The sequence below is a fragment of the Bombina bombina genome, chromosome 9 (genome assembly GCF_027579735.1).
Source record: "Bombina bombina isolate aBomBom1 chromosome 9, aBomBom1.pri, whole genome shotgun sequence".
In the NCBI taxonomy this organism is placed as follows: Eukaryota; Metazoa; Chordata; class Amphibia; order Anura; family Bombinatoridae; genus Bombina; species Bombina bombina.
Window position 1 is genome coordinate 27,620,037 of NC_069507.1, and position 15,834 is coordinate 27,635,870.

The 15,834-nt window shown below is 41.0% G+C and overlaps 1 protein-coding gene across 2 annotated transcripts in view; it reads right to left on the reverse strand.

The window, feature by feature from the left end:
* The window catches only part of ZSWIM8 (zinc finger SWIM-type containing 8), a 143,354-nt gene that overhangs the window by 78,500 nt on the left and 49,020 nt on the right, over positions 1–15,834 (reverse strand). For both annotated transcript variants that reach the window (XM_053691997.1, XM_053691996.1), the window contains exon 4: positions 12,034–12,206. In XM_053691997.1, the coding sequence (XP_053547972.1) occupies positions 12,034–12,206 (173 nt within the window). The remainder of the gene's footprint in view (positions 1–12,033; positions 12,207–15,834) is intronic.

Consider the following 15,834-nt stretch of genomic DNA (forward strand, 5'->3'; position numbering starts at 1 on the left):
AGGACACAAGGCCACGTCACTGACTAAAACGGAGAAATTCCTTAAAACACCATCGTGCTAGGCAGGAAAGCCCACCATCAGGTCACGTTAGTTGGCTGTCCCAAGGGAACCGTTTCGTCCTGCACAAGACAAGCCCCAAGGAGCCCTGGCTCTCAGTAAATCTGGCCAAGTTGTAAAACATAACAGCCAGAACAAGGGCTAAGCCCAAGTACCCCAGAAACTGGAACCCCCAGGCCAGTCCTAGAATCATAAGGTCCGGTAACATCCCACTGTGGGATCCACAAAGAGAAAACGCTGAGTAAAACCCTCGACCACCGGAAGATCAGGACAAGAAGCCCAGGCCCCACAAATGTTTAGATTAAACAATCTTCCAGGAACATAAATCCCTCATCTGATATAAAAAAACAGACCTCCCAGGGAAAAATCCAGAATAAACCTGAGAATACCAATTGCAAAAGCAATTAGAAGAATGTACATATAAAGCACTAAACAGCACATGGTGATGTGATCACTGCTTATACCATGGGAAAAAAGGCTCAAATATATGGGGGATTAAAACTTAACATTTAATAGTATAATTAAAACAAGAGTGAAAAAATTAAAAACCACAGTAGGTGTGAGAGTGAATGGATGTAATCCCGTGGCAGAAATTGCCACTGGGACAGAAAATTTCCAAGTGGGAAAAAACACAGTGTGTTCTCTAGAGGAGTAAAAGAATGTAAAATAAAGGTTGGTTAATGGGTAACCAATTTATATAATGAAAGGCTTAATCATTCTCCTGACTTCTGCCAACATTGATGGTATAGTCACCCCCTTTATTAATCTTGGAGTTAATACGTAGTGTATTATAAACGTGGAATACTAATGTATTACATATGCACATAGACTCTTCTTGAAGAGAATTGTAGGAAATAATAACTGCCTGGTGTGTATGGTCCCAGTGCTACTAGATGGAAGTTCCCTAGAGATCCAGTATATGGTGCTCCTAATATGTATAATGGAGTTCACATTGGAGTACCAGTATTAAATTGCCCCTACTATTTACAATAGAAAGAGACAAATTAAATGGTATAATATTCCCTGGAATTGTTAGCTTGGGTAGTACAACATTCAGGTTTACAAATATTTAATTGCTGGTGTTTTACTTGCACATTTACATTGAGGACCAAATCAAATTTTGAGAGGATATTTGTATTACTAGTGTGCCCCTTTAAATTGGGTTCGGCTGATGACCACATAATCAGATTTGTTATGTGTAGTATGAATTTCCATATTTTATTGCGAGAGCAAATTCTCTTGATATAGGAGTCCCTGAATCTATGATATCTCTGTCAATGATAAAATAATATAGATAGTACCACTATATTGAGAAATAGAACGATCTTAGGGGTTTTACTCCTGTGGGGTTATTGCTCTTATAGGTTTAATATCTTCTACGTAATGTAATGTAACCGTCAGTGTGGAACAGCAGGTTTGTCTATATATGTCCTATTTGAAACGTGGGTTGTCCTAAATTGGGCATTTGTATAATTACCTCACTAATTGTTGGGGATCCCCAATTAGATTCTGCAATATAACACTAGATGGATTAGTACAAGTTAGATAAAATATAATTGTACTTGCTGCAAGTTTAACTATGGATTCAAAGTGACCACAACTGAATATATAAGGCACTACTGTGACATAAACCTTAACGGTGTACTCTGTCAGGTAAAATGTGATTTGATTTTCAGACTAACTGTTAAGTAAATATATATGATATAACATTAGTTAGGTAAGTGCAAGGTCGATACAGTGTGATTGTGCTTGGTGCGAGTTATATTATAGATCCAAATTGCACACCTCTGGATGTTTGTATCGCTGCTGTACCATAGACCCTAACAGTATAATCTGTATAGTAGGCTGTCAAACGATTTCTAAGCTAACTCCAGGCTGAAATATAAATGGGCGTATTCACAGTAAATACCCAATATAACACCGGGCCCCTGCTCGTTCTGGAGTGACTATTGCTTTGACTAATAATAGTCCGGTGGTTAATATTGTGTTGGTACTCCAATTAATCTGGGAATTTATTACAGCATTGAGATCGGATATTCAAGAGTCTTTCATCCACACATACACACTGGTTTTAAGTTATATTTTCTAATTAAACATTCATTCAACTATTCACACCACTGTTTAAGTTAAAAAAGAGACAGAGTCTCCGGCTGCCCTGACATGTTTCGCCTTTCGGCTTTGTCAAAGGTGGGGCGCCCGCCATTCAGAATAACCTGGATAATAAGAGCAAGAAGCCCTTGCAAGTCCCAACCCAAAGGGAAGAGACCACCCCTCGCAGGAGCCCAACACTCCAAAGAGCCAGGGCCATAAAAGGGCACTAGAGCTAACAGGCGTCCAAGCAACATTAACATGATTGTGCTTTAAAAGTGCGGCTAATCCCCCCCGAAAGGGACACAAGGCAATGCTCATTTTATCAACCTCGGAAGGAGGAAAGGCTGAGTAGACCTCCCCGGGGATCGAACTAGCAACCCTCAGATTGCAACAGTGTAGAGTAGCCACAGAGCATTAGTATGCTGAGCTAGCTGTCCAGCTAGCCACGAGCTTCAGGCACAAGGGGAACAGTGAGGACAAGTCAACCGAACAGAGCAACATCAAGGCTCCACATCACCTCAGATTCGAAGTCAGAGAATAGTAAAACATGGGTTTGGATGCCACCTGGATGGCAATACCTGAACTATATGAGTGGAAAACCACTAGAATCTCTTCTATCCCAAGAAAGAGATGCAGAGCATTCCCAACACTGGGAAAGGACCCCAAACCGGAGCCCAAAAGGACCCCACTGTCTAATGTCCCGAAAAAGGAACAACCAACTCCTGAAGGGAATCCAAGTCCCCCAAACGCGACCCATCCCAAGGAGAAACAGACAATCCAAGAGGTCTCAATGAAGAAGAGAACCACTAAAGGAACAAGTCCACAAAGTACAATTTCCTAAAGCAACACCGCCCCGCTGGCGAAAAAAGGCGCTAAACCCTCTAATTTTCCCACCACGTGGGGAGGAATACTCTAGGTTCTGAGGGTATCGGAAACAACAGAGAATGACGCAGCAAAATTCACTGACCCAGTCACCAGAGCAACGGCTATTTAGGACTGAAACAGTCCCGAGAGCCGCACGGACCCGCAAGTCCTCTTGAGAATGCTTAGCTGAAAATAGTAAAACAAATAACAAATAATGTTAAGAGCACTCAGCACCCTAACCTGACCAGAAAGGTATAATAGGCGCCACGTGTCTGAATAAGCCACGAGACAGAAGATCAGAACCCAAGCAGGACCAGCCTGCAAACAGGATCATAACTGCGAAGCTGGCTAAATCCGCCCTCAGAGAGGGAGGAAGAAAAACAGACAAACATGGGACTAACGTGTCCCGAACAACTTCTGTAGAAGCAAACAGCGAGTATCGATCCCAGAGATTTTCAAGTTCCTGCAGGAAACATAGTATGAAAAAGAAAATAACCGGATAAAATAAAATAACAGGCAACCCGAGGGTTAACGCCCAAGAAGAACAGAAAGATCCACAGGACCAGCTCAATAGAAACCCTGTTCTTCCAACAAAACTGGGAAGGATCTCGATAACAAGACTTAAAAGAGATTACTTCATACCCCATGTCTAACGAGGTGAGGCATTCGAAAGAGGAGACTGATGAGTCCCATAACGAGAAGGATAGGGTCCCCAAACAGTTTAAAAACGTGTATGAGTAAAACACAAAGGCACAACACTCAAGAACAGTTACATCCGCAGGGAACTGCACATGCCCTCCAGTCGCCGAGAGACCTGGGGCAATCGGGCACGAGCACAATCGCAAATAAACATCTGGATTTTGTAGATGCGCAAGCGCCAAAATTATGTAAAAGCAAAGACGTGCCACAACCTCCGGGGGGAACAATTCACCCTCCGAGGAGGGAAACACATAACCTGGGTAGTAGTAGTAGGGAGCGGTAGGGAACTCGCCTCCCGGAGGACAGGACCCCCGGAGGCAGATGGCTCAGCAGTCCCTTGAATCCCTAAGCCAGAGGAACAAGGCGCTCTAGGACGGCCTAAAGAACATAACTGACTGACCTGAGTCAATGGGGTCAATACGCATTCGTTACAGGATGAAGATGGGTCAATAGCTCTGCAGGAAGAGAAGCATTTGCAATAGCTGCGCTTTATGCTTCGGTTGTGAAAAGGAAGCAGCAGACCTTTCCCTGACAATATAAATTTAGGGATTTGGCTTTAAGGCCAGCTCTGGTATGTTCATCAAACACTCACTCCTGTTTGTATGGGAGGGAGAGGTAAACCGGGAATCAAACAGAGAATAAGATACCCGGACAGACAACTCAGTGCTCCTTACAGCTCACTGTCTAAGCGCCTGTGAGCAAAACTGTGCAGTGTATCAGCCAATCTAGTCTGTGCTATCCAATCTAACGCATAATCGCTAAAGTGACACCAAACATCCAGAGATAAATGTATATAGCCGGACAGATAGCTCAGCATGTGGCTGAGCTTTGTAGCAACCCAAGGGTTGCAGGTTCGATCCCCGGCGAGATCCACTCAGCCTTTCATCCTTCAGAGGTCGATAAAAATGAGCAGTGCCTTGAGACCCTTACGGGTGATTAGCCGCGCTTTATAAGTACCCAATACAATACAATATATAATGTTTATTATGCATATGAAAAATCCCTTTGCAATGTATCTTCATTATTTAATTTGCTCAAATTTCCTATAATTGAAGATCTTCCAATCCTGAGATCTGAAAGTACAAATGATTGGTATGAGCCTTGTCTACTTGAGGTTGGATTGCCTCCTCCCTATTAGGCAAGTGGTGGGCGAGTCTGGCCACTGAAAGACAACTGCAATGAGGTGTTAATGTATTCAGAATGTTTTCACACTACGTGCATATTGTAATTTGTTGCAACATTACACAAAAGTCTTGTAATTAAAAGGTGTTTACAGAGACTCGAAACAAAAACAGACAAAAAAAATCTAACACCCATATGGAAGGCCAAAGCTACATATATATCCAGCAAAGGAAAGCACGTCTATCATGTCTTGTTAAACCTTATGCAGATCATACAGAATGTCTCAGTACCACTGCAGCTGGATGCTTTTTATATGTAGCTACTACCCAAAAAACTCATCATATGTTCTGCGTATTGCACTTTCTAGCTCATGGGCACTATTACAGCAGCAGTGTATAATATTGTTCCATTGTTACAAACACTGCTGGTATATAGTGATGAAGACTCGTGCACACTCCTAAGCCTACCTAGATATGCTGTTTAACAAACAGGATAACAAGAGAACAAACTATATTTATTAGTGCAGAAAAAACAGAATTTATGTTTACCTGATAAATTACTTTCTCCAACGGTGTGTCCGGTCCACGGCGTCATCCTTACTTGTGGGATATTCTCTTCCCCAACAGGAAATGGCAAAGAGCCCAGCAAAGCTGGTCACATGATCCCTCCTAGGCTCCGCCTACCCCAGTCATTCGACCGACGTTAAGGAGGAATATTTGCATAGGAGAAACCATATGGTACCGTGGTGACTGTAGTTAAAGAAAATAAATTATCAGACCTGATTAAAAAAACCAGGGCGGGCCGTGGACCGGACACACCGTTGGAGAAAGTAATTTATCAGGTAAACATAAATTCTGTTTTCTCCAACATAGGTGTGTCCGGTCCACGGCGTCATCCTTACTTGTGGGAACCAATACCAAAGCTTTAGGACACGGATGAAGGGAGGGAGCAAATCAGGTCACCTAAATGGAAGGCACCACGGTTTGCAAAACCTTTCTCCCAAAAATAGCCTCAGAAGAAGCAAAAGTATCAAACTTGTAAAATTTGGTAAAAGTGTGCAGTGAAGACCAAGTCGCTGCCCTACATATCTGATCAACAGAAGCCTCGTTCTTGAAGGCCCATGTGGAAGCCACAGCCCTAGTGGAATGAGCTGTGATTCTTTCGGGAGGCTGCCGTCCGGCAGTCTCGTAAGCCAATCTGATGATGCTTTTAATCCAAAAAGAGAGAGAGGTAGAAGTTGCTTTTTGACCTCTCCTTTTACCGGAATAAACAACAAACAAGGAAGATGTTTGTCTAAAATCCTTTGTAGCATCTAAATAGAATTTTAGAGCGCGAACAACATCCAAATTGTGCAACAAACGTTCCTTCTTTGAAACTGGTTTCGGACACAGAGAAGGTACGATAATCTCCTGGTTAATGTTTTTGTTAGAAACAACTTTTGGAAGAAACCCAGGTTTAGTACGTAAAACCACCTTATCTGCATGGAACACCAGATAAGGAGGAGAACACTGCAGAGCAGATAATTCTGAAACTCTTCTAGCAGAAGAAATTGCAACTAAAAACAAAACTTTCCAAGATAATAACTTAATATCAACGGAATGTAAGGGTTCAAACGGAACCCCCTGAAGAACTGAAAGAACTAAATTGAGACTCCAAGGAGGAGTCAAAGGTTTGTAAACAGGCTTAATTCTAACCAGAGCCTGAACAAAGGCTTGAACATCTGGCACAGCTGCCAGCTTTTTGTGAAGTAACACAGACAAGGCAGAAATCTGTCCCTTCAGGGAACTTGCAGATAATCCTTTTTCCAATCCTTCTTGAAGGAAGGATAGAATCTTAGGAATCTTAACCTTGTCCCAAGGGAATCCTTTAGATTCACACCAACAGATATATTTTTTCCAAATTTTGTGGTAAATCTTTCTAGTTACAGGCTTTCTGGCCTGAACAAGAGTATCGATAACAGAATCTGAGAACCCTCGCTTCGATAAGATCAAGCGTTCAATCTCCAAGCAGTCAGCTGGAGTGAAACCAGGTTCGGATGTTCGAACGGACCCTGAACAAGTAGGTCTCGTCTCAAAGGTAGCTTCCAAGGTGGAGCCGATGACATATTCACCAGATCTGCATACCAAGTCCTGCGTGGCCACGCAGGAGCTATCAAGATCACCGACGCCCTCTCCTGATTGATCCTGGCTACCAGCCTGGGGATGAGAGGAAACGGCGGGAACACATAAGCTAGTTTGAAGGTCCAAGGTGCTACTAGTGCATCCACTAGAGCCGCCTTGGGATCCCTGGATCTGGACCCGTAGCAAGGAACTTTGAAGTTCTGACGAGAGGCCATCAGATCCATGTCTGGAATGCCCCACAGCTGAGTGACTTGGGCAAAGATTTCCGGATGGAGTTCCCACTCCCCCGGATGCAATGTCTGACGACTCAGAAAATCCGCTTCCCAATTTTCCACTCCTGGGATGTGGATAGCGGACAGGTGGCAGGAGTGAGACTCCGCCCATAGAATGATTTTGGTCACTTCTTCCATCGCTAGGGAACTCCTTGTTCCCCCCTGATGGTTGATGTACGCAACAGTTGTCATGTTGTCTGATTGAAACCGTATGAACTTGGCCCTCGCTAGCTGAGGCCAAGCCTTGAGAGCATTGAATATCGCTCTCAGTTCCAGAATATTTATCGGTAGAAGAGATTCTTCCCGAGACCAAAGACCCTGAGCTTTCAGGGATCCCCAGACCGCGCCCCAGCCCATCAGACTGGCGTCGGTCGTGACAATGACCCACTCTGGTCTGCGGAATGTCATCCCTTGTGACAGGTTGTCCAGGGACAGCCACCAACGGAGTGAGTCTCTGGTCCTCTGATTTACTTGTATCTTCGGAGACAAGTCTGTATAATCCCCATTCCACTGACTGAGCATGCACAGTTGTAATGGTCTTAGATGAATGCGCGCAAAAGGAACTATGTCCATTGCCGCTACCATCAACCCGATCACTTCCATGCACTGAGCTATGGAAGGAAGAGGAACGGAATGAAGTATCCGACAAGAGTCTAGAAGCTTTGTTTTTCTGGCCTCTGTCAGAAATATCCTCATTTCTAAGGAGTCTATTATTGTTCCCAAGAAGGGAACCCTTGTTGACGGAGATAGAGAACTCTTTTCCACGTTCACTTTCCATCCGTGAGATCTGAGAAAGGCCAGGACTATGTCCGTGTGAGCCTTTGCTTGAGGAAGGGACGACGCTTGAATCAGAATGTCGTCCAAGTAAGGTACTACAGCAATGCCCCTTGGTCTTAGCACAGCTAGAAGGGACCCTAGTACCTTTGTGAAAATCCTTGGAGCAGTGGCTAATCCGAAAGGAAGCGCCACAAACTGGTAATGCTTGTCCAGGAATGCGAACCTTAGGAACCGATGATGTTCCTTGTGGATAGGAATATGTAGATACGCATCCTTTAAATCCACCGTGGTCATGAATTGACCTTCCTGGATGGAAGGAAGAATAGTTCGAATGGTTTCCATCTTGAACGATGGAACCTTGAGAAACTTGTTTAAGATCTTGAGATCTAAGATTGGTCTGAACGTTCCCTCTTTTTTGGGAACTATGAACAGATTGGAGTAGAACCCCATCCCTTGTTCTCTTAATGGAACAGGATGAATCACTCCCATTTTTAACAGGTCTTCTACACAATGTAAGAATGCCTGTCTTTTTATGTGGTCTGAAGACAACTGAGACCTGTGGAACCTCCCCCTTGGGGGAAGCCCCTTGAATTCCAAAAGATAACCTTGGGAGACTATTTCTAGCGCCCAAGGATCCAGAACATCTCTTGCCCAAGCCTGAGCGAAGAGAGAGAGTCTGCCCCCCACCAGATCCGGTCCCGGATCGGGGGCCAACATTTCATGCTGTCTTGGTAGCAGTGGCAGGTTTCTTGGCCTGCTTTCCCTTGTTCCAGCCTTGCATTGGTCTCCAAGCTGGCTTGGCTTGAGAAGTATTACCCTCTTGCTTAGAGGACGTAGCACTTTGGGCTGGTCCGTTTCTACGAAAGGGACGAAAATTAGGTTTATTTTTTGCCTTGAAAGGCCGATCCTGAGGAAGGGCGTGGCCCTTACCCCCAGTGATATCAGAGATAATCTCTTTCAAGTCAGGGCCAAACAGCGTTTTCCCCTTGAAAGGAATGTTAAGTAGCTTGTTCTTGGAAGACGCATCAGCCGACCAAGATTTCAACCAAAGCGCTCTGCGCGCCACAATAGCAAACCCAGAATTCTTAGCCGCTAACCTAGCCAATTGCAAAGTGGCGTCTAGGGTAAAAGAATTAGCCAATTTGAGAGCATTGATCCTGTCCATAATCTCCTCATAAGGAGGAGAATCACTATCGACCGCCTTTATCAGCTCATCGAACCAGAAACATGCGGCTGTAGCGACAGGGACAACGCATGAAATTGGTTGTAGAAGGTAACCCTGCTGAACAAACATCTTTTTAAGCAAACCTTCTAATTTTTTATCCATAGGATCTTTGAAAGCACAACTATCCTCTATGGGTATAGTGGTGCGTTTGTTTAAAGTGGAAACCGCTCCCTAGACCTTGGGGACTGTCTGCCATAAGTCCTTTCTGGGGTCGACCATAGGAAACAATTTTTTAAATATGGGGGGAGGGACGAAAGGAATACCGGGCCTTTCCCATTCTTTATTAACAATGTCCGCCACCCGCTTGGGTATAGGAAAAGCTTCTGGGAGCCCCGGCACCTCTAGGAACTTGTCCATTTTACATAGTTTCTCTGGGATGACCAACTTGTCACAATCATCCAGAGTGGATAATACCTCCTTAAGCAGAATGCGGAGATGTTCCAACTTAAATTTAAATGTAATCACATCAGGTTCAGCTTGTTGAGAAATGTTCCCTGAATCAGTAATTTCTCCCTCAGACAAAACCTCCCTGGCCCCATCAGACTGGGTTAGGGGCCCTTCAGAAATATTATTATCAGCGTCGTCATGCTCTTCAGTATCTAAAACAGAGCAGTCGCGCTTACGCTGATAAGTGTTCATTTTGGCTAAAATGTTTTTGACAGAATTATCCATTACAGCCGTTAATTGTTGCATAGTAAGGAGTATTGGCGCGCTAGATGTACTAGGGGCCTCCTGAGTGGGCAAGACTCGTGTAGACGAAGGAGGGAATGATGCAGTACCATGCTTACTCCCCTCACTTGAGGAATCATCTTGGGCATCATTGTCATTGTCACATAAATCACATTTATTTAAATGAATAGGAATTCTGGCTTCCCCACATTCAGAACACAGTCTATCTGGTAGTTCAGACATGTTAAACAGGCATAAACTTGATAACAAAGTACAAAAAACGTTTTAAAATAAAACCGTTACTGTCACTTTAAATTTTAAACTGAACACACTTTATTACTGCAATTGCGAAAAAACATGAAGGAATTGTTCAAAATTCACCAAATTTTCACCACAGTGTCTTAAAGCCTTAAAAGTATTGCACACCAAATTTGGAAGCTTTAACCCTTAAAATAACGGAACCGGAGCCGTTTTGAACTTTAACCCCTTTACAGTCCCTGGTATCTGCTTTGCTGAGACCCAACCAAGCCCAAAGGGGAATACGATACCAAATGACGCCTTCAGAAAGTCTTTTCTAAGTATCAGAGCTCCTCTCACATGCGACTGCATGCCATGCCTCTCAAAAACAAGTGCGCAACACCGGCGCGAAAATGAGGCTCTGCCTATGCTTTGGGAAAGCCCCTAAAGAATAAGGTGTCTAAAACAGTGCCTGCCGATATTATTATATCAAAATACCCAAATAAAATGATTCCTCAAGGCTAAATATGTGTTAATAATGAATCGATTTAGCCCAGAAAAAGTCTACAGTCTTGATAAGCCCTTGTGAAGCCCTTATTTACGATCGTAATAAACATGGCTTACCGGATCCCATAGGGAAAATGACAGCTTCCAGCATTACATCGTCTTGTTAGAATGTGTCATACCTCAAGCAGCAAGAGACTGCTCACTGTTCCCCCAACTGAAGTTAATTGCTCTCAACAGTCCTGTGTGGAACAGCCATGGATTTTAGTGACGGTTGCTAAAATCATTTTCCTCATACAAACAGAAATCTTCATCTCTTTTCTGTTTCTGAGTAAATAGTACATACCAGCACTATTTCAAAATAACAAACTCTTGATTGAATAATAAAAACTACAGTTAAACACTAAAAAACTCTAAGCCATCTCCGTGGAGATGTTGCCTGTACAACGGCAAAGAGAATGACTGGGGTAGGCGGAGCCTAGGAGGGATCATGTGACCAGCTTTGCTGGGCTCTTTGCCATTTCCTGTTGGGGAAGAGAATATCCCACAAGTAAGGATGACGCCGTGGACCGGACACACCTATGTTGGAGAAATTGATTTACATTTTTACTTTTGTCCCTTTAAAATAACACCACCAGACTAAGATTACTATTAAGATGTTTATTATACTATGTACTTATTTCAGGACGGTCACATTTGTTGTTGGGAAAGAAATTCATTCTATAGCTCAGGTTTTACAAAACATACAGTTGTACAGATTGTGATGACTATTCTATTATTATTATGGTTTATTTATAAAGCGCAGCAACATTAAGTTTACAGTTCTATAGTACAATAACCAGAAGACATTTACATAGATCAGGGGTAGAGAGCCCTAAGTTACTGTAAGTTGTAAACCATCTTTACATAAAATGATTAACAGGACAGCTGGACTCGGGAGCTTACATTCTATAGCACAAAGAGAAGATGGAGCTGTGGTTATAAATCTTTATAAATGTTTATTCAAAAGAACAAAAACATTCTAGGGCTTAAAACCGCTTTTAAAAGGGACAAGGGAAAAAAATCCAATTAATTTATTTTGTCAAACTTCCTCATCCTTGTGGTCTTCTTTGTCAAAATGTAGCTCTGTACCACTGAGCACTATCTGGCAGCAGGGTTTTCAACAACCTTTCTAGTGATCAAGTCAGGTGCACACTTCTAAACCTACCTCAGTATGCTCTCATGGAAAGGAGATACGCTTTAACAAAGGGGAACAAGAGAAAGATGTACATTTAATAATAGACATAAACTGAAACATTTATTTTTTAAATCCCAAAGTTCCAAAATTTAGTGCACATAAAAAAAAACTCAGCTGTTCTGGTATTTTAATATAAACAAACAAGAGAGGTCTACTTACATTGTGTATTCTAAAGAGACACAAAGCCACAACATGTGAACACCACTTGGCCCCAGCGCCACAGGTGCAGCTACAGGAGGTGATCCGGCAGCGATCAAACATCACTGCCACATTGTAAGCTCCCTTTGGAGAAAGCATTTGTGGAGGTACCACCGTGGCACTCAAGTGGAAACCTGAAAAACAGACATAAAAATATCTAAAAGCACCCACATAACTAATGCAGTAAAAAAGGAAAAGAACAGATAAAAAATGACAACAGGTTTAATATCTGTGAAACTTGTGATCTTATGACGATAACTCTTATTTATGCAGGGAAACTTTTACTTACATAAAATATAAGCACATTTATTATAAGTTTATTTCTATTGTATATTTATTATATACTGTTTGCATAAATGTTTTGCTTTTTGAGCACAATGCAATTTTAGATCTTGAAGACTTCTAGACAACAGATTAATTTGATACATTTACCTCTATAAAATGTGTTCCTAAAAGTTGATGTATTTTTGGGAAAGGGCAAACTATTCAGTTACAATGTATGGATTTTAGTTGGGAGGTTGGACATAAGGTTCTGGATTTGCAAACAGATGTAAAGCGACACTGAACCCAATTTTCTTTTGTGATTCAAATACAGCAGCAATTTTAAGCAACTTTCTAATTTACTCCTATTATCAATTTGTCTTTGTTCTCTTGCTGTCTTTATTTGAAAAAGAAGGTATCTAAGCTAAGGAGCCAGCCAATTTTTGGTTCAGACCCTGGACAGCACTTGTTTATTGGTGGGTGAATTTATCCACCAATCAGCAAGAACAACCCAGGTTGTTAACCAAAAATGGGCCGGCATCTAAACTTACATTCTTGCTTTTCAAATAAAGATACCAAGAGAATGAAGAAAATTTGATAAAAGGAGTAAATTAGAAAGTTGCTTAAAATTGCTGCTCTGTCTGAATCACAAAAGAAAAAAATTGGGTTCAGTGTCCCTTTAAACATTGCAGGAAATGAAAAACTATTATGGTCTGAAGTTATTCTGGACCTGTTTGATGCAAAAAAAGAAATAAATCCAGAGGCCACATGTGTACGATTAAATTGATAGCCTTTTATTAAAACCACTACATGTACAAAAACAAATAGTTTCATTTTTGAGAAAGTCAAACCAATGTTCACCATGGAAATGTTGCCAGCCGGGTGGCATTATAAAATAGCCAGTGTACAACTTTGTTATTTATAAATATTATGTAAGCTATACAAAGCACACATTCATTGCATACCTTAACATAAATTGATGTAATGATAATTTGTGCAACAAAAATTTAAATAAATTTAATTTTATCTTAAATTTTAGCCGGGTGGTGTCCCCAATAAAAAGGTATTATGGAAAACACTGCAGATTATATCATGAAAAAGCAATTGGATACCGGCATAGACTGCAGGGGAATTGTGATTCTTTACATATCAAATGTTCTGGTAGAGGATAGGAGAGCGGCGCACACAGTTATGTGACAGAAGGGAGAGAGGCACATGACACAGCATTATTTATTAATATGAAGAATTCAGAGGAATGAAAATATTCTTAACAAATGATTGATTATAGTTTTCTTGGTACTAGCTGTAAACAAAATGAATTGATGCTACAGGTGTTTTCTTTATATTGTATTGCTAGATCTATATAAATAAAAGTTTGTAATAAAAAATGTTAATTTGTCAAACTTTACATTTCTTTTGCAGACCAGGGACACACCCCTTGAAACATCTATGAGTATGTTTCTTTAATCACCTTTACTGTGTCAAATAAGGGACAGATATAAATGAGCTCCTGAACTGATAGAACAATCACTATGTACCATGTTGCAGGATGAGAGCTCTCACGTTTGCAGGCTACACTTTAGACTCTCTGGGGACATTAGAAAAACATAAATGTTCATGGGTAAACTACAGGAAAATTATGCAAAACAGATCTGTTTACTACACAAACACATTTTTGGGGAATGACATTTGCGTTTAATATCCCTTAACTTTTACAGTACTTGTCATACAGTGATCTGACCCTTTAAGAGGAGTACAAAATTAACTTGCTACAGCACTGACATTATCAGGTTCCACAAGTACTGGAATAGAATTTCAAAGGATCTCAGTTTATTTTGTTTGCGTATGTCCAAGTTACGATTAGAAGACCAAGTCTGCCAGCAAAGAGAATGATGGTTAAAAAGATGGTAATGTGTTCTGATTGCGTCAATATTAATACGCTGATAAGCCATCTGCCCGCTTGGCAAGAGGAGAGAAAGCTTTTTTTATTTCAGCCAGGAACTGCCGATTGTGATACAAAATGCAGCAAATAGCAGAGTGAGCTAAATACACTTCAGATGTGATCCTACCCACACATGACTGTAAATTACCATTAAAATGCAAACACTACATGCTCTAGTTCATTAGAGAACTAATCCTCGCTAGCAATTCTTTAGAGAAGTCAAATTACTTTTTTTTTTTGTTAAATCACCAGTGAAGTCTATGGGGATTTTTGTAGATGAATAATTTGATAAGATTTATTTTTTTTAAAGAATCGTGATCAACCCCAGTGTTATACACATAAATAATATCCCACCCGATACTTGAAACTTATATTCCTGATTGGTTCACTGACGGTATCCTACACAGGAGTTGCACAAGTGAGACTTTACCTATGTATTTAACTCTTTTGTGGGGGGCTAAACACAGTTAACTAGGATTAATAATGCAAAAAAATATTTCTATTACATAACTAATTAGATCATGTCATTTTTGCATTGGTGTCCCTATAAAGCGGCAGAAAGGTCATAATGAAACTTGCATGGGCGCATTTCAATTTGAAATATAACAATTTTTGCAATATATTTCCATTAGCAAAAATGCCTGTAGGAAAAGTTATCACTGTGTTTCTGCAGCATACGCACATATGCTGTGAGGGCCGTGCATCATGATACAAACACCGCACCATCTCAGAAGTAGTTTGTATCACACAAATTACGGCTTCAGAAGCAATACGCACCACCCCAGCTCTCTGTGAAGCTATGGCGTTTGCATCCTGATGCACGGCTCTCACAGCATATGTGCGTATGCTGCAGAAACACAGTAAGAACTTCTACTGCAGGCATTTTTGCTAATGGAAATATATTGCAAAAACGCTTATGTTTAAATTTAAAACACATTCATGCACATTTCAATTTTGACCTTTCTATCCCAGTAAATTCAAACGTTCATGATTCAGGCAGAACATGCAGATTTTTTATTATTAATGACATAAATATACTTTTTAATGAACTTTCAAAATCTAATACAGTAACATCTCTCACAGGGCTGGGGAGGATTAATAAAATCTTTAATCCAATTAAAAAGAACTGAACCTACAAAAATACCACATGCTGACAGTTGCTTGTTGTCACAATTAGTTTTATTGGGGGGGCTTTGTTAGAAGAAGAAAAAAAATGTCTATCTTGTCTGAGACGGCACAAGATGACACTGTGACATGTATGACGTTTGCAAAGAATCTACCATAATCTCTAGAGAAAATGCCGGAGATACATCTAGTGCTTTTTTAGTTTTAAGTATAAAGAATATTCCAGCCTCCAATTTCTTTAAAAGACCTTTATTTCATATAGGGTCCTGAGTAGAAATTACAATGTTTCAAGCCTAAACAGGCTCTTAATCATGAATAATGATTTTTTAAGTTTTAACCAGCTGATCTCTATAAAACAGAATACAAACCACAAATCTTTCTTAACATCTTTGTCATAGAGAAGGGGAAGCTCAGATTTCTGTTATTTATGAAAT